Source organism: Dipodomys merriami, unplaced genomic scaffold (genome assembly GCF_024711535.1).
Source record: "Dipodomys merriami isolate MVZ:Mamm:240054 unplaced genomic scaffold, mDipMer1.0.p SCAF_2, whole genome shotgun sequence".
Lineage (NCBI taxonomy): Eukaryota > Metazoa > Chordata > Mammalia > Rodentia > Heteromyidae > Dipodomys > Dipodomys merriami.
Genome location: NW_027203381.1, coordinates 66550084 through 66572526, shown reverse-complemented (window position 1 = coordinate 66572526; position 22443 = coordinate 66550084). Strand labels below are relative to the sequence as shown.

The 22443-nt window shown below is 34.2% G+C and overlaps 1 protein-coding gene across 4 annotated transcripts in view; it reads right to left on the bottom strand.

The window, feature by feature from the left end:
* Positions 1-22443, bottom strand: part of Opa1 (OPA1 mitochondrial dynamin like GTPase) — an 80112-nt gene that overhangs the window by 49485 nt on the left and 8184 nt on the right. For 2 of the 4 annotated variants that reach the window (XM_070029856.1, XM_070029857.1), the window contains 13 exons: positions 21989-22059; positions 11887-11997; positions 6756-6809; positions 6366-6470; positions 5568-5654; positions 4878-4991; positions 2746-2826; positions 2545-2619; positions 2176-2247; positions 1994-2093; positions 1558-1688; positions 384-456; positions 205-277 (listed from right to left, as the gene is read on the bottom strand). In XM_070029856.1, coding sequence (XP_069885957.1) covers positions 205-277; positions 384-456; positions 1558-1688; positions 1994-2093; positions 2176-2247; positions 2545-2619; positions 2746-2826; positions 4878-4991; positions 5568-5654; positions 6366-6470; positions 6756-6809; positions 11887-11997; positions 21989-22059 — 1147 coding nt within the window. The remainder of the gene's footprint in view (positions 1-204; positions 278-383; positions 457-1557; positions 1689-1993; positions 2094-2175; positions 2248-2544; positions 2620-2745; positions 2827-4877; positions 4992-5567; positions 5655-6365; positions 6471-6755; positions 6810-11886; positions 11998-21988; positions 22060-22443) is intronic. The other 2 variants (XM_070029859.1, XM_070029858.1) reach the window with 1 other exon arrangement.

Here is a 22443-nt window from a genome sequence, read left to right as displayed (position 1 = left end):
GTGTCTTGACAATATCTGCTTTGTATGATAAACTTCTCCCAATCTGCCCAAAAGTAGCCTAAAAGAACTTCCTTAGTTACATATAGAGAAAAAAAGCCTATTAATAATATTAACAGTTACAAAACACAAGCTTTAACAGAAAACTAATTCAATTTCATCTACGTTCTTGCTGTAAAACATTTCAGTATTTTAATAATCACCTACTTTAGAAGTTTCGAATTCTGAAAAAATTCTTCTTCATATTCTCTAATGGCTTCAATGCTTTCAGAGCTGTTTCCTAGGGAAAAACAGAGACTTTTCACCAAACATTATTATCGTGTAAAAATTAAAAAAACTAAAATAAATAAATAACCCTAAATTATAATAACCATTCTTTAACATACCTTTTCCTGTTACAACAGCAAAATAACCCAGAGCTTTCATTGGGAAGAGTTTGCCTTCAATTATCTGTTGAATCTGTTTTAAAAAGGAGGAAAAATAAGTGTGATTATGAGTTTACACACTTTGCAAATAATATTTATATACTTATTACATAATGTATAGTTTAGAAATTAAAATAATTTAATGATGCTATATATATATGTTTATTAAAATACACAAGTCTGTAAAAAAGCACTTAAATACAAAACTACAATTTGAGAGAAAACACATTTAATTTTACTATACTGAAAAATATCATATTAAAGTATAAGTAGTAAGATTATACCATTGACTATTGGGTACAGAAATCTCCAAATTTTAGAAATGAAAGGACTGTAGATCTAATCTAGTCAAACTAAACAATGTGTTGAATTTAGTATTGCCTGGATTTAGAAAAATGTTTAAGAGCATAGTCAGGAATGCAGTGGCTTCATTAATTCAATGCCTTTTGTACAATAAGAATCTGCTATATAGTCTTCATGTATTAGGGAAGATAATGTTTATCTGCATAATATGTCATATATAAAGTAAAAAATAAACATATACTTTTCCTAAGTCATGATACCAAGTAAAGAAGAAGAAAAAAAGAACAAAAGAAAAGGGAGGGGATAATGTTAATGACAATATGTTAATATACATAATAATTTAAATAAGGGTATAATTAAGTATTCTGGAAGTAAATTAACTAGAAGCATGGAATTTTGCTTGCATCCCCACTCTGCACTTAAGTATTTTACTATAACTTCCTAACAGTTTGTTTTTAAGCAAAGTATTAGAAATTAAGAAAAATACTACTACTATTTTATTAAATTCTGTGGTGGTGCTAAGGCTTGAACTCAGGGCCTCGTGCTCTCAGTTTAGCTTTTTCAGTCAAGGCTGGCACTCTAATGCGTGAGCCATACCTACAGTTTGGGCTGGGTTATTAATCTCAATGACTTTTCTATCTGGGCTTGTTTTGAACTGTAATCCTTAAATCTCAGCCTCTGAGTAGCTAGGATTATAGGTGTGAGCTAGAAACACTATCTTTTCACAAAGTAGTCCACAAAATTGTGTGCGTGTATGTGTGTTCAAATAATCTCTATCACAGCTGGAACTTGTACAAAGTATCTTTTCTCATAATCAAGAACTTGTCCTCACCCTGTTTGGACTAGCTACATTTTTCTCTGCCAGGTCTACTTTGGTCAAAACAAATATGGTTCTTCTTCCATGAGGATCCATTTGACTGACCAAGTCTGTAACAATACTGCGTTCTGCATCCACAGATCCATCTGGAAACAAATGAAGAATGACACTGCAATAATGGTAGAGTAGGTTTTAACTTAAACACACTGTACCTTTATGTGTATATTATACCTAGAAACTTTTTAATACTTTTACTTAAAGACAGGAAATTCTACCCAATAACAAATAATGTCCATAGTGAAAATCATCAAAATACCCTCAACTTCAGTGTTATTTACTAATAAAATAGAGAAGTCTTGTCTTTTTATATAGCATGCATTAAATAGAGCAAAGCTTAGATTGCTGAAGAAGAAAGCTCATCAGTGTAATTAAAATCTTTTGGTAGATTTACCTTGAATGCACAGGATGATGGCATTAGGGTTCTGCATGTAAGCTTTGCTGATACTGAAAATAGTTTCCTTGGTGTCAGGAGCCATGCCTGATGTCACAGTCTTGAAGAAAAGGGTTTTACATGTCATTATAAGTGCTATTCACAACAGGAATAATAAATATTCATGTTTTGTATACACTTACATTAATAACACCTGGTAAATCAACAAGCACCATTCTCTGTAGTCCAGGACCTTTTACATTTAAGGATATAGTCTATTTCAGGAAGACAAAAATATACCTAATTAATGTTTATTAAGAATTTTTGATACTACATACCCTGGAAATTCTGCATCTCATTTATTCAGATATTGCACTCATAAATCTATTTTTTTTCTTATCCCGAGTGATTATTCTAAAGCATTACTCACAAAATAATATGCTATTTTAAAACATTAAAAAAATCTATCTTAGAACAGCTGCAATCTAAACAACAGTATCAATACCAGGATTTCTTTGAAACCATAAACATTAACTTTTCCTAAAATACTGATGAAATGAGAAAGTCCTTACCTCAGGGCTCACAGTACAACCTTCTTTCACATTTTTCCTCATTCGGAGTTCTATTTCATGTCTTAATGCTGCAAGCTATTCATAGGAAAGAAGAAAAATCTTAAGAAAATCTCAGTTCACACATGTTCCATTTAATTGTTTTATAAGCTCATCACAATTATAGAAGGTACATAAGTGGAACCTTAGATGAATTCTACTTACGTCTTCCTCTTTGGTAAGATCAAACTCCCGAGAACTATCTTTGAACAAGGCCACGTGGTGAGGCCCTTCACTCAGAGTCACCTGCAACAAGAGGAAAACAGGTATATTTAGAACAGTACTGCCACAGTTTAGACCTGGCTACTGCCTTGCAAAGACCCCAGAGTCCCTCATGCCACACTCCAGAAGCATCGCTAGCACTGTCTGCATGGCAGCTCTATAGTGTTCAAGTGTATGTACATACGTTGTGACTTCTTAACAACACTGCTGTCTACTTGGTATTTTCTAAGGCTGCTGCCCTTTCTTTCCCTAGTCAATGATATAAGGAGTGCCAAGCATAAAATCACTATTCTAAAACATGAAAATTAAACAAAATCTTAACTTCAAAGGTGAATTTGGGTACAGGACATTTATTCAGAACTTATATATATGAACTATACATTGTAGGTAGGGAAACAGATGACTACTGGGAAAAATAGAAAGCTTAACCAGAAAGAGCATGGCTTTTATTATTGACCTTGGATATCTGATCAGCTCTCCAGTTTAGACTTCTCTCCAAATCAGTATACTAACAACTTGCTTATTATTACCCCTGAGCAAAAACTGAACTCCCAATCATTTCCAAACCTGATCTAACTAGACTTCTTCAGGCAGCTGACATTCTATAATTTGTACAGACCAAAAAGAAGGTCCTTGATGAGTAATATATTTTCTCAATAATAAACCTGGCAAAAAAAGTTGGTTGATTCCATAATCCCACTTTTTATCAATTTCATTACTACCTCCCTCTGCTCAGAACTTCTGCATTAGCTTCCCATTTTACTCAAAGTAAAAATCACTGTTTGTACAATGACCTACAAGGCCTATTCTCTACTGATTTGGTCACTTCTAATATCTTACTCTTGTCTAGCCATACCAGCCTTTTTACTATTCCCTGACTGTGATTACTCTCAGCCCGAGAGACTGTATATCAGTTATTCTCTTGGCTTAGAAACAGCTACCTTAGATGGCAAATCGTGCTTCAAAAGCCACTTTCATGGAACCAACTTTGTTATCCCAGTCAATACTTATGTCAATTGACTGTTTCCATATTCACAGCATATATTTTCCACTGTGGCAAGATCCTTTAAAATTTACCAATGTATTGCCTAGAAGAGTGCTGCTATGTATTAAGAGTGTAATAAATATTTATTTAATGAAAGACTGTAGCCCTTTACTTTCTGTGACTATTAGTGACTTGTTAGTGCTTTTAGGGACAGGCAGAATATACAGTAAGTCTACCTTCCTTCATTTCAGTGACTTTGTATTCAAAATGTTTTCTTCTCTTCCATAATTATTCCCCTTTACTAAATCATCATAAAAGTTAGCAGTCATGATAATCATTTAATAATGGTTATTGTTTTTGTTTTTTTTTGTCAGTCGTGGGTCCTGAACTCTGGGCCTGGGCGCTGTCCCTCAGTTCTTCAGCTCAAGGCGAGCACTCTACTGGCTTGAGCCACAGCGCCACTTTTGGCTTTTTCTTTGCCTTGCCTGCATGAGGTCCTGGGTTCGATTCCTCAGCACCACATAACCAAAAAGAAAAAAGCCAGAAGTGGCGCTGTGGCTCATGTGGTAGAGTGCTAGCCTTGAGCTGAAGAGCTGAGGGACAGAGCCCAGGCCCAGAGTTCAGGCCTCACGACTGGGCCCGCCCCCCCCAAAAATGATTATATAATGATCATATAAATAACTTTTATATCTTCTTTGTACTCAACATATTTCAACTAATACTGCCCTATTTATCTGCTGTTTAATAAAATTAGAAAATTATCTACCTTCAACAATGTGACTTCCAATATAATAATTCTTCCTTAGCCTCTCTGCATATTTTACTCAGAATAAAGTCCAAAGGCCTTACATACCATAGCTTGGTACAGCCTGGCCACTCTCTGAACCCCTGATGTTTTCTCCCATTTTCTCCATTTACTTCTCAGCTTCTGACACAGGCCTCCTGGCTGTGCTTTCTACTGATTTCTAGGATGGGAATGATTCTAAATGCTATATAAAAGGCTTCTCTTTACTAAAGAAATGCAATGGAGAGATCTCACTGAAGGGGTGAGTTTCCAGAGGCACTGTACTTGGATGGCCCATTTTCTTACCTTCACTGGAGAACGTGTCATCATCTCCCCAGATCCTCGTGGGAATATCCGTGCTTGAGCAATCATTTCCAACACACTTGTTTTCCCAGCACTCTGATCTCCAACCACAACAACCTTTTTACAAAGCAAATACATTTTCTCATCTTTTTCTGATACCAGATTAGAACAGATTTGTAATTGTCTTTTAAAATATATATAAAGCATTTTAAAAAGTTCATGAATAAATGATGGTTGATACATGTAGCCATACTAAAAATTTAACACATGAAAACATTATTTATAAGCACATTTTTATTTTAAAAAACCTGTGATAATTAAACCTGCCATTTCTAAAACCAGATTACTAACTATTCACTTTTACTATTCTTTTCCATACCTAGTTTACTCTTTTCAAGCACAATCTGAGTTCTATAAGGGTTAAATTTAATTCATATGTCTAATTCATTGCTTGGATATTTTAATATTATAGATTCAAATAGAATTAAAATACAAAAATCTAATAGTCTTTTCATAAGACAACAATGTAAGTAACTGATACTTGTATGTAAATGCATACAACATCTAGTGTATAAATTACCTAGAATATATGAATAAAACTATATAGTTTGAGCAATTGCTCTGTTCTTAGCATCAAAAAAAGGTACGTATCTGTACCCATGCATGCACACATGAAGGTACTTCTTTCCTTACCCGTGGTAAATGATCTTGTGTATTATAACTAGCATCATAATCAGAAAGAACATCGAGAACTTCAGAATACATGTCAATCAGAGATTTCTGTAAAAAATTAAAAACATATATAAAACAATGAAAACTCAAGGAAAAAATACTGTAGAATACGTCAATAAATTCAAGTTGTTTCCCATGCCCATCATACTGCTTTTTCTAAATACATAAATTCATATTTAAAAGCTAAAATATTACCAAAAAAATCCATTTCTTTTCCAGTTTATTTCATTTTAAATATACTGATTTAAAGAAGTCCATTAACTCAGTATTAACAAAGGTAGTAATTAATACTGATAAGACTAGTATAAAATGCAAACAGAAGATGATGAATATAAAAAGATAAACTTCAGTATTTCAGTAAAATAAATTGATACTCCAGAAAATACTCTTTAAATATAAAGATTTTTGGGCTGGGAAGGTGGCTCAGTGGTAGAGCGCTTGCCTTGCATGCATGAGGCCCTGGGTTCGATTCCTCAGCACCACATAAGAAAAAAAAAGTCGGAAGTGGCACTGTGGCTCAAGTGGTAGAGCGCCCAGGCCCAGAGTTTAGGCCCCACACCGGACCAAAAAAAAAAAACAAAAAACAAAATAAAGATTTTTAATGAGCATAGGCTAAGATAAATCTTGGGAGATTATAATTTGTGAAATGTTAGCGTAGGGTGGAAAAAGAATTAAAAACAAACTTTTAATTCTTAAAAATCTGTATCAATGAACACAGTGTAAAGCATTAAAAGTTCTATGAATTAGCAAATTAAATACCTTTAGCTTTCTATGATGAATGCCTTTGTCGTCTTTTTGCAATACTAATTTTCTCAATTCTTTGTTCTCCTTTTCTAAACGTTCCAAGATTCTCTGATACTTTAACTGCAAAAAAAGTAATATATACAACTATATAAGACAAGTTAACAAATGAATACTAATTATAAATTAAATCTTCACAAATTCTGAAATTACATTGACTCTTTACAACAAATTATTATACCTATGATATTGAAAAAATAATCTGACCTAAAGAATGAAATTCATTATAATTTCACCACATCAACAAGATTTTTTTCTTTGCTGAAGGAAGTTTTATCTACATCATCTCACTTACACTACAATAAGAAAATGTCCTTGGTTGTTCTTTTTTTTTTTTATTAGAATTACCTGCGTATGCAGAAGTTCTTCTTGAAGTTGGTCAATTTTTTCTTTGTCTGACACCTAAGTATTTAAAAGAAAGTCATTTTAGTTGAGAATTAGGTTAAATTAGAATTTATAATAAGTTAGAATTTATTTGGAATATACAGTAAGTTAGATTTGGAAAGAAGTACTAGAGTAAAAAAAAACTACTGGGCTTTTTATGTTTTTAATGAAAACAAATTTTAAGTCATGTGGTTCTTAAAGAAAATACTGTATTCATCAATAAAAAGTTAATCAAAGTTTTATATTACTAAGTAAAAACCTTTAAAAAGGAATCATTTTGCTACTTCAGCCACTTGTTCTGAAAGGCTTGCTGGAAAAATAAGAGATGAGTACACATGGTCACTATTTTCTTAGGAGGCTGTTTTGTATTTAAAGCACAGGGACTTAGTTATCTGGCAAAAGAAAGCACCGACAACTCTCCAGAAATTTTATTTTGGACAGCTGATATGTATTGCTGGGTATATAGCTACTGAGAGCTCATTGGTCTTATGGTGTCTTTCAAGGAGCAGTAACACATCTGTACTTTTAAATAGGGAAGTGCATAATAAATGTAAAGAACAATTTGTATTTTCACAGCACTACATGAAGCCAGATTATTGTTAAATTCCCATGCAAGACCTGCTAGCTCATTATATAGGGAATATATCTATAGAAATTAAATCAAGTAGGGCAACTGAAATGTATTTGAACATAAAACAGAAGCTAATCCAAATGCATTGTGTAAACTACTTCAAATTGTTGCTTATAATATAGTTCTAAGATAAAGTATAAAAAAAAGAACTTCAAGGGCTGGGAAGGTGGCTCAGTGGCAGAGCACTTGCCTTGCATGCCTGAGGCCCTGGGTTCGATTCCTCAGCACCACATAAGCAAAAAGAAAAAAGCCGGAAGTGGTGTTGTGGCTCAAGTGGTAGAGCACTGGCCTTGAGTTGAAGAGCTGAGGGACAGCGCTCAGGCCCAGAGTTCAGGCCCCACGACCGGACCCCCACCCCCCAAAAAAAGAACTTCAGAACTGTACTGTTTAACAAGTTTTAAAGTAGTCACAATACAATTCTAAACACAAAATACAAAGATTCTAATAAAAATATGTCCTTATAACAAATCCACATAACTATGCATTGACTTCTTAATAATACATAGTTATCTTTCTTAGCCTCCAAAATTGTCTGATTTCTGAAAATCAAAATTTGTAAATACAAATTTATTTCATAGCAGAAAAACTGAGTTGAATTCATATTCTTTCATGTTGAAGTCTTTGGGTATTTAAATTTGGCTATTTAAATTAAGACAGGGTAGTAAAACATATATATATATATGTATTTTGATGATTTCTATAGTGAGGTAGACATTAACAAGTCTTGTCCATGTTATAATAATTTAAGATTTTAAGTCTTACTTCTTTTTCAAAACTTTCTCCAAACTTTTATTTAAATAGATGAAAATACTTGCTAGAAATGATACGCATAATTATTTTCTTCTTATACATCTATGCCTGAAAAATATCTCTGAGAAAACACATGTAACAAACTTCCGTTTGCCATCCATGTATAGCAAGCAGAGACCTGCCAATGACTTTTTCATTTTGACTATGTGTGCTTATGTTCAATGAACAAGAATTATTAAGTCTCTTAAGCTGTGAGGAAATAAGCAAGATGAGAAGGAGCCAACACCAGCAGAACAAAATTTAGAAGGCCCATGAAGAAATAAATGATCATGTGCCATGTCACCATTCTGTGTGGTCAAGAAACGCTGCTGTACAGAATAAACTCCAGTCCATTCTAAAAGGCATTCTGATGTATTTTGTTCCACTAAATATTCATCCAACTGTGGCTAAATCAATATAAACATGTAACAAGAATTAGTTTCAACTGCTTTAGTTTTGAATGTACGTCACATCAGCAACATTTAATGATTTTTTGCAATATATCCTAAATTACTATAGAAAACTCCAACACCAGTAACATTGTGGGTAGAAATTAAGAAACTAATAAAAGCTATAAAAAGGTTAATTAGTAATCTGATAAAAAGGTTTTATAAAAGTTAAGGTGACTTAAGGTTATCAGACTACTAAAATACAATCTTGACAGATTAGTATTTAGTAGCTACAACGATTAAGATTCTAATAAATTTGGATTTTTCAAGTATTAAGTCAATTGCTCTTTTGGCACAACCGTAAAGAATAACTCCTACAGTTTGAAGACACACTTCTTATCTGCTCAATTGAACGGAACATCAAAATTAATGTTACACTAAAGGGAAGATAATGGTAGGGGAGACAAGTTACACTTGAGAGAGAGAGAGAGAGAATGTGTGTGTGTGTGTGTGTGTGTGTGTGTGTGTGTGCACGTACCAGTTGAAAGAATGTGTGTGTGTGTGTATACGCACCAGTATTGGAGCTGAACTCAGGGCTGTTAGTGTTCTTTAGTTATTTTATTCAAGGTTGGTGCTGTCACTTGAGCCACAGCTCCATTTTTGGCTTTTTGCTGCTTAACTGGAGATAAGAACCTCACAAATTTTCTTGCCCAGGCTAACTGAACTGTGATCTTCAGATCTCAGCCACTGAATAGCTGGATTACAGGTATGGGCCACCAGTGCCCAGCTCATCTAATTACATTTGCTAGGAAAAACTTTTATAAAATGAGTACTGACAATAGATGAAAAGATCTGTTGGTATGTTTTCTTTTCTTTTTTTTTTGTTGGTATGTTTTCTTAAGAGAAGATCACAAGCCGGGCGCCGTGGCTCACGCCTGTAATCCTAGCTACTCAGGAGGCTGAGATCTGAGGATCGTGGTTCAAAGCCAGCCCGGGCAGGAAAGACCGTGAGACTCCTATCTCCAATAAACCACTAGAAAACCAGAAGTGGCGCTGTAGCTCAAGTGGTAGAGTGTTTGCCTTGAGCTGAAGAGCTGAGGGACAGCACTCAGGCCCAGAGTTCAAGCCCCACGACCGACCAAAAAGAAAAGAGAGAGATCACAAGTTCTTTTCACTCTGCCACTAACTCTAGGTCCTAACAACAACATGGGTATTCTAGATGTGCTTTACACATCACTTTAGAGCCTCTTGCAAGAAGGAACCTGTGCCCTCTTGTTTAATGTATTTTGTTTTCTTTATGAAAGTAATTTTAAACTCACCCTGACAGAAATGAGATCAACAGTCTGGAAACCAGAGCTTTTGAACAATTCCAGGGCTGTGAAATTGATGGAGAAAATGTGGAACCCTCTGCAGAAACAAGCTAAAGCTGAGAGAAAAAAGTCTTTACTAGCCTGACTCTAAAAATTTAAATATTTTTCCTGTACGCCCCTGTTGTCATAGTATATAAGAGAGTCATAGTAGATATATGGGCATGTGTGTGTGTGTGTGTGTGTGTGTGTGTGTGTGTGTGTGTGCAAAATGTGTATGTGAGTGCTTGTGTGTGTGTGCGCGCTTGTCTTCTTAGGAGGCAAAATTATCAATGGCAATTTTAAGCTTCTACTTTTGATTCAGATAACATAGGCAAAATCCATTGCTTCTATCAAAATGTAAAAACCAACATATATTTTCATGAAGGTAATGGAGAAACAAAAAATATCTGGGATTTGTTTTGAGCCACAAGTAAACCTCAAATGCCTGGAATGATTAAAGAAACAGATACACAAGAGTATTTTGCTCGTAACAGTGAAGAGCCCACAGTCATCTTAGAATGCTCCAGGAGCAGGGAAGGATACACTTAGGAACTGGCTTCTCAGTAGCAGGAAATAGTCTGATTGTGGAGAAAAATGTTTTTGTTTTTGCATAAGTAACTACAAAGAGGGAAGGAGCAAGACTCATTAGTGCTCCAGTAAATATATCTTGACAACCACAACAGACAATGGACAGTCCTGTCACACTCTATTTTACAAATGGGGAGAGATTCAAAAGAATTAAATGACCCCAATGAATGGTGGAAATGGGAATATCTAACTCTGAATTAAGTCTAGTAAAATGATCTAAATCTTTGTCAATGTAGAAAATGAGTAAGTATTCATTAGCAACATCCTCTGAATCCTCAGATTCAAAGGCACATTGCAAATTTTACACTGTATCTTAGAATTTTTAAGTGACAGGAAGATGACATTCATTTCAATTTCATCATTATGGGAAAACTCTTTAGAACAACTTGTAAGTAGAGCTATATTCATATTGTTAAGCAGCATAACATGACGTATTGATTCTTCTCCCTTTTTTCTTTAACGAAACAAATATGGAAAGAGGGGTCAAAGCATCCAATTTATTATTTAAATGGTACATTCATAGCATGGAAAACAGAAAATGTTAAAAGTACCACTCAAAAGTAAAGTTCTTTCTTGGTTTAACACATCTACTTCAAACAAATAGAAAAAGAATATTTTCTATGTCATTCATTGAAAGCTAAACAAAATACAGGGATAATCACACAGCCATGGAATTGAGAAAAGCCAGGAAGTCACAATGAAAGAAAGAAAGAAAGAAAAGGAATGATATTATTCAGGTATTTACCACCACCAAACAAATAAGGGTAGTCAGAAGAATTATAGTAAGTCATTATTTATAAATAAATATTGGCTGATTTAGATAGTAAAACCTAACTATACGGCTGAATCTTTTAAATAAAGATTGTATATAACTTAAAAACTTTTCTAATTATGTAAAAACCAGCTCACTTTTAAGATCTCGGTCTGTAACTGTATCATGTCTACACTGATTTCACTTTGATCTAAAAGTCAATTCAGATATGAACTGAGAAATCTATAATGTGGTATTACTAAACAGTCAAAAGACATTTTTAATTGCACTAATAACCAAGTATGTGGGCAACTCAATAACTGAACCATATAACCAACAGTCCCTAATTTTATTCTAAATAATAATCCATGGGCCTTTACCAATGACTAAATTCCTATACTTGAGCTTATACTTTGAGCTCTGTGATATTACTCTCTTTCAGAAAATTTCCATATCTATATAACTTGTCTGTTTTATATTTACTTTGTTAAAAACCATTTCTCATAATTGGAGCCCATGAATGGAATAAGGTGACACATCTTGGCAGAAATGGCTGATTAGTGTGAACACATGAGTAGCCCCCTTAACCATCCATCACCTTGCGCTTCTGTTGGGCATAGCTCGTGCTATACTGGCCAGCGGTTCTGCGTGCTTCTTCTTCATGCTCTTGAATTTGCTGTTGTAAGAGAATGAGCTCACCAAGCAGACCCTGCCATGAGTTTACAATGAGGAGAAGAGGAAAATTGGGGAGGAGAACAATGTTAAACCAAAGGGCACAACAAAGGAACAGACATAAGACAGGGAGGAATGAATAGCTTAAAAACAAAAATGGAAACTCATGCACCTATAGAGCCTTCATACAAACAGGCTCTGTACTTCATTTCCATTTTTCCTTTGGAAAAATAAAACAGCATAGTTTAAAAAGTGAAAAAGAAGGTGCAATAAATATTGCTGAATTAAACCAGATCTAAATATCAACACACAGTAAAACCCAGACTAACTGGAATGGTTAAGGAAGACAGCACTACAGGTCACTGTACTCCCATTTTAAATTGTTAAAATATACTAATGTATAATGTTCATCTGAAATATGGCCAAGAAAGAAGGCTTTTTTTTTTTTTTGGTTGTGGTATTAGGAGTTAAACTCAGGGTCTTGTACTTGTTCAGCGGGTGCTCTACCACTTGAGTCACTCCACCAACCCTTAATTGATTATTTTCAAGATAGGGTCTCACTTTATGCTCAGGCTGCCTGGACTAGCTCCTCCTAACAAGTGCTTCCCTTAACTACTGGTGTGTGTACCACAAAGTTCTGTATTGGTTATGAGTCTTATGAACTCCACAATCACCACCTAGGATCACAGGCTAAAGCTACAGCTTAATAAACAGTGTTCATCTTATAATGTATAAATCTTTTAATTTTCATAGGCTTGATTAGAAGATTACAACAGCTTATTTACTTGTTAAATGACAATTCTTGGGTAAGTATTTTTCCTCAGTATTTCTTCATTTAAAGATCAGTCTATCCAAATTGAGGAGGAAAACAATGTTAAACAAAAGGGTGTACAAACAGATGTAAAACAGGGAAGAATGGATGGCTTAAAATAAAAATGGAAACTATTAATCTTGAGTTTTCTAGCATCAACTTAGTCAAGGTTTTATACTAATTCATATCTTCTACATGTTTTGGATAAACTTTATTTGAAGTCAAATTTAGCATATTTTTTTGTAAGTTAAAATTGTTGTAGGTTTTGATTTTATATAGCCTTAAGTAACCAACTTGATTGGATTTTCACTTTTTATGAGCTGTTTTGACATCAAGTAGAAATAGTCTCTACGAATATAGCCAAGTACTTATTAGTTACTAAGCAGAAGCACTAGAGAGGAAAATAACTGAAGTAGAGAAAAAAGTTACTATGGAAATTAAAAACAAGCTATTTTAGACCTATATGGAAAATAATTACCATTCCTACTTCTAAAATTAACTCAACTTAGTCATGAAATGATAAATTGGTCTAATTTATATAACAATGTATTTACAAATAGCATATTGAAGTACAAGTCATTTCCTTCCTTCCTTCCTTCTTTTTGCTGGTCCTGGGGTTTGAACACAGGACTTGGGCACTATCACTGAACCATTTTGTGCTCAAGGCTAGTGCTTTACCACTTGAGCCACAGTGCTACTTTGGCCTTTTTCTGAGTAGTTTATTGTAGATAAGAGTCTCAAGGACTTTTCTGCCACGGCTGGCTTCACACTGTGATTCTCAGTCCTCAGCCTCTGGAGTAGTTAGGATTACAGGCGTGAGCCACTTATGCCTGGCTGAAGTACATGTCATTTTCTATGCAACATTTTAAATTGTTACCCAAGAAGGTAATCAGATTGGAGAAATGTGAAGAAAGAACAACTAAGGATTAACAATATCACAAATTTAATATTTTTCTCAACTAAAACTCATAAAAAGGTCCCAACAGAATGAGATATGTAACTTGTACCAAAGCAGTGCACTGGAAGAAAAATGGGTCCAGTTTCTACCAAAGTAAAGTTAGAGAATCATATTTGTTAAAATAATCTAAGTTAGAGGAGTTATTTTGTTTTTTTTTTTGTTTTTTTGGTCGTGGGGCCTGAACTCTGGGCCTGGGCGCTGTCCCTCAAGTTCTTCAGCTCAAGGCTAGCACTCTATCACCTGAGCCACAGTGCCACTTATGGCCTTTTCTGTTTATCTGGTGCTGAGGAATCGAACCCAGGGCCTCATGCATGCAAGGAAAGCACTCTACCACTGAGCCACATTCTCAGCCCCAAATTAGGAATTTTAAATAATTTTAGAAAAATATAAAGTATAAAATATTATTGTGTATAATTAGAGTCTCTTTTATATAATCAGGTCTCTAATAAAACATTATATTCAAAATTTAGCTAGTAGATTCATTGAGACTTTCTTACTTAAACTTATATAACACAAAGACTTACATAAACGTTTCCCAGAAAATAAATACATGTAAGTTAGTATTATGACAAAACATTTTAAAGTATAGGAAGACTAATATATAATTGTGGAAATTTTTGTTTTGATTCTTAATTTTAATGTTAGATTCTGATTAATGTCAATATTAGACAATTAGTGAAACTGATTGATTTACTACAAAGGATGAAATTAATCAATTATTTTCCCACATGACAAGTGAAAGTTCAACATTTATATCCAGATTCAATAGTAAACTATATTTATAAAACAAGTTATTTTTAAGACATAGCTTTTAATGAATCAATTTTATAGTCATTTACCAACTGTCAAAGAAAGATAATGCTGTCTCATTATTCTCCTAATTTTGGCAGTTATTATAGTACTGCCTTCATCAAAAAGAAAATAATCTGACATTTTTTTTTCATTTGATAATTTATTCTATTCATCCCTTCTTCTAACATCCACATATTTATATTTCCCCCAAAAGGGAATCACACTACACAGTAGTGTAATGGCTATATTTACATACCATCAGTTCTTTAATTTATAATATACCAAAGCATTTTTGTTATACCTTAAATGCCCTTCTCTAAGTCATTGCTTATATCTAAGCCCAATAACAAATAATCTCTTATCTATTAGCTTATAAGAAAGCATCCTCTTTCTAGTTACACCTCACTTTCCTTCCAAGTCTGTTATTGAAGCACTGTTACGTGAAGATAGGTGAAATTAACTGTTACCTCCTGAAAAAAGTAGGAAAACAAGAATTAGACATCAGAAAACTATTTTCACTAAACTATATATACATTGTAAAGTTAACCTTCCCAGTTTTAAGCATCAAATCTCACCCTAGTGTGTACCAAGTATGTACACATCAGGTGTACATACAGTTTCTTCTCTTAAGACCAGATGGAATGGAAGGGAAGAAATACATTCCTACTATGCAGGGTATACACTCCTAATCAATAAATACATCCTAATCAATAAATACTTTCCCAAGTTGGAACTTCTTTTCTTTCAAGAAATAACAATTGCTTTTAAAATGCTGTTCGTAAAATAGTAATTATTATAAATAACAAAAATTACTGTTACTCATTATAAATGATACTCTTTAAGCATCCCTTGGCTATTGTCATTTTTACAATGTGGTGTTCAGACTCATATTTCACAAACAATGTTCTCAAGGTTTTGTTTTGTTTTTGTTTTTTTGGTAGTGGGACCTGAACTCTGGGGCCTTGGCACTGTCCCTCAACTTTTCAGCTCAAGGCTTGCATCCTATCACTTGAGCTACAGCGCCACTTCCAGCTTTTTCTACTTATGTGATGCTGAGGAGTTGACCCAGGGCCTCATGCATGCAAGGCAAACACTCTACCACTGAGCCACCTTATCAGTCCATCCTCAGTTTTTTTAAATTAAAATTATCAGCTCAAGAAAAGTAGTAATAACTCCTAAGTCCAAAACATTAATTGAAAAAAAAATAATTTGATAGAATATTTTAGGCAATATTTACATATGTTATGGTCTGAATGTTTATCTCCCTCTGTTCAAACTGACAGCTAACTTCCAATGTAAAGTATTAAGAGATGAAGCCCTTTGAAGGGTGACAGGAATAGAAGGCTCTGGCAATAAGTAGAGCTCTTGTATAAAGCCCTCTCAAGAGCTGTCTGACCACTTTTGCCAGGTAAACACAGACAATCCTTATCTGATATTAAGTGCTGTGTCATCTTGATCTTGGATTTCTCAGAACTGTGAGAAATGTCTGTTTATGTATAAGCAATTCAGTTTATGGCATGTTTGTTATAGCAGCCTGAACAGACCAAGACAAAAATAAGTCACTTGTATGTGAAGGCATTTAAAATGCTATTATTTTAGACAGTATTTTAAAAAATATGTTGCTGAGAAAGGCCCTTATTTTCGTATCCAGACATGATCTTTCTATACTTCCCAGACCGGTCTCAAACTCCTAGGGCTCAAATGAGTAGCTAGATTCAAGGGTATGTCACAACGACTGTAACTCTAATTTAGAAATACTATTTTATCCATCTGATAGAACAGAGTATTAGTAATCGTTAAATACTAAAATCATAGGGTATATAATCCAAAGGCTTCACTTAAGGACCACTGGGAGTGCTCTGAGATGGGACCCCATGTCTATTTTTCTTAAATTCTACTTACTTTGATAACTAGATATTGCAGTAACCCCTGACATACATGTTATGTTAGAACCATTAGGTAAAACAGAGTTTGGAATAGGTTTTGCTCAAATCAAGTTATGACTTATTTTCACTAGTAACAATTTAAAGCTTGTAGCATAAAATCTTTTATAAAATTTTATTTGGTTTGATTTGGCTTGAGACAAAGTCTTATTATAGAGCCCAAACTAGACTTACTTTGGAGATCCTCCTGCTTCAGCATCCCAAGTGCTGGATCACAGGCATGTGTGCTACCAAACCCAGCTTTGAGCGTAAAATCTAATTTTAAAAATATATTTAGCTTAATTGTGTAGATTAAGCCCGAAAGGTATGCAAGCAATTTGACAACCTATTTTCCCATCTTTCAAAATCTCCGAAGACTCCACAGAAATATAAGGGAAAAAATTTAACCAAATAATGTTACCTTATTATTCAGTTACCTTATACAAAAAAGCTCAAAAGCTACGTATGTATGATCATAAAAGAACATGCTAAGCGAAATGAACCCCAAGATATGGACACAAGAGGTTTTTCTTTGCTGTTGTCGTTTTCGATTTATTATGTGCTTCTTTTTTGTTTCTTTCGTATGTTCTTCCTCCTGTTGTCACTGTATTTGATTTTGGTACCCTGCATCATATATATATAAAATCTAATTTGGGGAAGGGAAGGGGAATAACAAAATACTGAAACAAGGACATAGAATGACCCATTGCAACAATGATACTCACAAGATACTATGTTAGAAATGATCTTTACAACTTAGGGGTGGGGTGGGGTGGGGGGGAGGGAGGGGGAGGGGAGGGAGGGAGGGGGAGGGGAGGGAGGGAAGGAAGGGAAGGGATAGTAGGAAAAAACAAAGGAGGGGACAAAAATGTTTGATGAGAAATGTACTCATTACCTTACTCATGTAACTGTAACCCCTATGTACAGCATCTAAATTTTTAAAAGCTCAAAAAATAAAAAAAAAAAACCCAAAATTCAAAGTTTAAGAAAATAATCACCAAGGCTTTCATTGGCATCTTCTCCTTCTGGATAGCCAGCATTTCTTTATACTATTCATTAGGCCTTATGCTACAGGGTTTTTTCACAATCCTCACTTGTCTAAAGTCACACCATTCAGAAAAGAAGGAAGGCAGGATCAGAGTCTAGGCACAGTGACTAGAAGTCTGTATCAATGTCACCCTTTCCATATTTAAATTACCGCAGAGCAGAACTTGGTGGGCAGGTTAAAAAGTCTCTAAAGACAAAACAGCCTGCAACCTAAATAAAATAACTGACACTGTAAGGAAAATGTTGCCAATTCCTGCTTTTGAAATTTTATAGTAACTTTGGTCTGGCAAAAGAACTTTATGAAAGTGAAGGTTTCTTTCTCCTTCCACTTAAAAAAACAGTCCTAAGCACTAACCGATTCTCTATTTCCTATTTTCCCAATCTCAGTAATACATATCTCTACTGAAGATATTTATAACCAAGTGAAAAATGTTATGGTGGTTATCAGAAGGAAACGAATCTTTCCACTATGGATTATTTAACTTTCTCCAAACCAGAAATACTGTATTGTATTTCACTAGTGGACAATTTCTACAAATATTTTTGAGATAAGAACAGCTATTATCAACAATTAAGAGCATCACAATTTCTATGACATTCCTTTTGTAATAAATGGTTACTTAAAAACAGTAAAGTACATGCATATATAAATATTAAATAATAAAGTACTGTTATTGGGTGACATAAAAGTATAGTATGCATATTATTATTATGAAGTAAAATAAGGCTGTTTTGCCATTCTACTTTTCTCCATAGATACAATCGCTACTTCTCCTTTTATAATCCTTCAGCTTCCCAGCTATCAAGTTGTAGGACACAAGTGGTTTGGCAAAGAATCTGTCTACCTATAGATGCTCGCTGTTAGCTGCTCAAGATACTTAAGAAACGTAAATCCTATAAACAAAGTGCTTTAGATCAAACAAAGAATATCAATTACATGAAGTACTCTTATAGTCATTTTTGTACTTGCCACACATGAAGGTAAAGAACAATTTACAGGTAATCAGAACCAATACTTGTTAGCATGAAAATTTTTTTTTAAATTAGCCTTTCTTCTACTGAGTTAAAGTAATCAACTATTATTGCTAAGAGTTCACCCTTATCTGAGGACTGAGGAATAAATAGTAAGAATGCAAGTCAAATTAAGTAGTGTTTTATATGGCAAGTATTCTAAGCATTGATATGCATGCAATTATTGGAACAAAAATAGTTATGAAAGGCTTCATGAAGGTAACCAGGGGGCTGTGTTATGAAAATGAGTGCAAATCAGGCAGGTGAAGAAAAAGGAAGGAGATATTTCAGCTTGGAGATATAAAATAAAAACCAGAATAACACCATATTACCATTTAATAATTACATACAATGTATTTTTCTGATTTGGGCCTTTAAAAAGTCCTTCAAATATTTTCTTTAAGTTATAAATATGCTTGTTACCCTAAAATAGCTATATTCCTTACTTCAGTAAGATGTCCATGACCAAACAGAAGTATGACAGAATAATAGCATAGATAATAAAATGTCTCACTTAGAAAATTAATTTTCACTAGAAATCCATAAGCATACAGAATCTAGAAGAGTATATACTTCGTGGTTTTGTCCCTATATATGTATATGACTGATATGCAGAAATCAGCTGATTAACTAATCAAATGAGTCTGTTAAATCACTATAATAGGCTTGCAACTCCATTCCCAATTTGTCTTTAGGAACAGTGAAGTTCTTCATGTCTCAGGGACATTATTAAATTCACATCAAGGGCTATTTCTAAATTTTCTCTAATGGACACAAATTTTGAAACTTTTGATTAATAAAGCATTTATTATCCAAGTTTTACTGAATGTCAATCATACCTCAATAAAATGGTCAAAGTTAGGCTAAAAAAGTGTTTTTATTTTTTCCCCACATTTTTTATTAACTGAACACATGTCAGAAATTTTGATCAACATAGGACAAAACAAAAAGTATCCACAAACTACATACAAATCCAAGTAGAACCAAAAAGCTTGATTACTTAGCCTGTGCAGCAGTCTGTGGAAGTAGGTCTTTCTGAAGATTGAAGACCTCTGTTACAACCTTCCCAGACATCTAAAAGTCTAGTGAACCCTGGTTAGAAACCACTGGTAACCAGTTCATCATACTGTTCATTCTATCTGACTCAAGTCAAACTATCTGACATCAGTGCTGCTCTCTACTTCAGCTACTTTCACTTCAGTTGACTTTGAATGGTTCTAACTGTTATTCTATTTGCCAAAACTTCTACTGCTGTGTGTTCTACTAGAAAGGACAAATCTTTTTTTTTTTTTTTTTGGGGGGGGGTCTGGTTGTGGGGCCTGAACTCTGGGCCTGGGCACTGTCCCTCAGCTCTTCAGCTCAAGGCTAGTGCTCTACCACTTGAGCCACAGCGCCACTTCCGGCTTTTTTCTTTTTTTCTTATGTGGTGCTGAGGAATCGAACCCAGGGCCTCATGCATGCAAGGCAAGAGCTCTACCACTGAGCCACCTTCCCAGCCCCTAGAAAGGGCAAATCTTTAAGTTGTAGAAATGTTTTCCAACCATTACTACTTAAAAAAAAAGTCTGGTTTATTTGCATTTACTTTTAGAATCCTAATAGAAATGTAGCCAGAAACCCTGTCATAAACCTGATAATCATGAAACTTAAGTATGATAGCTTCAAATCCTAAATACAATTTTAAATCTGGGGTTCTCAGACACCAGAGGGAACCAATCAGAAGGTTACCATTCTGAATGCCATCCTACCACTTCAGCTTATCACCTCTATTTGATGTTCGGTTTCAAAAGGCTGCTTCTATATTAAGGTCTCTTTTTGCATGCTTACACTCAATTGTTGATTTGAGGGAAGTCATTTTATCTTGTCTGAGTAGTCCATTATTTCAAGCATCACAGGCAACAATCAAGGTTTGGAAACACATGCTACGTATCAGTAAAATTTAAAACCATCCGCTGAGACTGAAGATGCATTCTTACATAGTAAAATCTCATATTAGTGTTTCCTAAGATTTAACTTAGCATGTATCATTACAAGCAGTTTAGTTCCAACTCTAGATTCAGCTATACAATGAATACACAGAAACAAATAATCCATTAGTTTTGAGCAGACCAAACTATCACTACAACCAAAAACTGTCACTGAAAGAACCATACCACTATAGGTGTAATGAAAGTTCCTTCTCTTCAGTTAGATTAGCTCATTTCTCCACATTAAATTTACCTATTTAATTCACCTTAGGTCAAAATAAAACTGACCATGTTAGGCTAACTTTAATTCCCTTCCTCCCCAACAGCAGTCAGTGTTCTTTGGTAAATGCAAAAAGTCAAAAAAGATCAAGTTAAAAGGCAAATATACACATACATGTTGAAGTTTTAGCCAAAAGATAGTTAAAAGGTGAAGGAAAAACTGAAAAATAATTAAAATTTGGTATATCAGTTAGGGTAAGAGTCAGAAACAAGTACATAGATTTTATTCCTTCTTTCCTGTTCTCCAAATGAACACAAAATTATTTCCACTCAGTAAAAAGCTATATATTTCATGTTAAGTTTTAAAAGGTCATAATCCATGTCTACATAGGTATTTTTGTTATTATTATTATTATTCTGTGCCTGTCCAGGGGCTTAACTCAGAGCTTGGGGGCTGTCCCTTAGCTTTGTAGCTCAAGGCTATAAATACTACTTGAGCTTTTTTGATGCTTAATTGAAGAGTCCCACAGATTTTTGTACCCAGGCTGGCTTTGAACCATGATCCTCACATCTTAGCCTTCTAATTAGCTAGGATTACAGGTACAAGCCATGGATACCCAGCTTGGATATTATTTGAGCTACAGTTCTTTTTAACATTCCAAAAGACTAAAAAAATTTAAAAAAATAGATTAAAAAACCCTAAGAAATTATCAGGCAAACAGGATTACAAATGTACAATAATGCATGCTGTTTTTCCTGAGTAACTCTATAACTTTCACATGTAATTCTTCCCTAATTTTATGCATTAAAAAATTCAGATAGTATCAGAACTGATATATTCTCTATGGTTCCATACCTAATTTTGTGGATTCTCAAAGAGATTTGATTTCTTCTCTATTGGCTCATGTTCTACTCTCTTGAAAACTTTTCCTAAAGTAAAACTGAATTAGATTATGTTCTATATAAAAGATGTTCTGCATGTTGTGACCTATCTTTTAAATTCTCATACACATGAGTATATGAAGTCCCAAGGAAAAGAAAGAAAAGTCACTTGCTTTATCTACATGCTCTTTTCCTACAGTCCTTTCTTGGACCAAACTTGATCCATTAATTCACAGAACACATACAAAGGAAATTATTTTCCATAACTGTTTCACTAGTGCCATATAACACTTTGAATTCTGCAATAAGATTCATAGAAAACTTGTTCCTGTGTTACCATTTACAAACCTTTCAAAAAAAAAGTAAGAACTTTCAAAAATCTCCCAAGACTAACTGTGAGATGAATTCTGTTTTACACTTACCTTCCTATAATGCTTGTCACCACTTTCGGATCCATGATCTGTTGCTCTAAATGCTGTCTCTCCAGGTGAACCTTGAAAAGAAATGAATCCTTTATATTCTCCAGTGTTGTCAACAGCTTGAATTCCAAATCATGTCTAATCAATTAAAGAATAAACAGGGAGGAGGTAGAGAAGGGACAAAGATGTAGCTTAGTGGTGGAGTGCTGTATGTTGGAACCTGGGGTAAAATCTCTTGCATGGCAAAAAAAGCAAACCAAGACAAAAAGGTGTGGTGGTACACACCAGAAACCACAGCACCTGGAAGGCTGCAACAAAAGGACAGAACTCCAGGCCAGCCTGGGCTATATAAAGGCCCTGACTCAAAAAGAGACTATAAATGAACTGTAGAGCAACTTAAGTTCAAAGCATCAAATCACTTTTTATCTTAATGTTACTAGCAACTTATTTACAAAGCT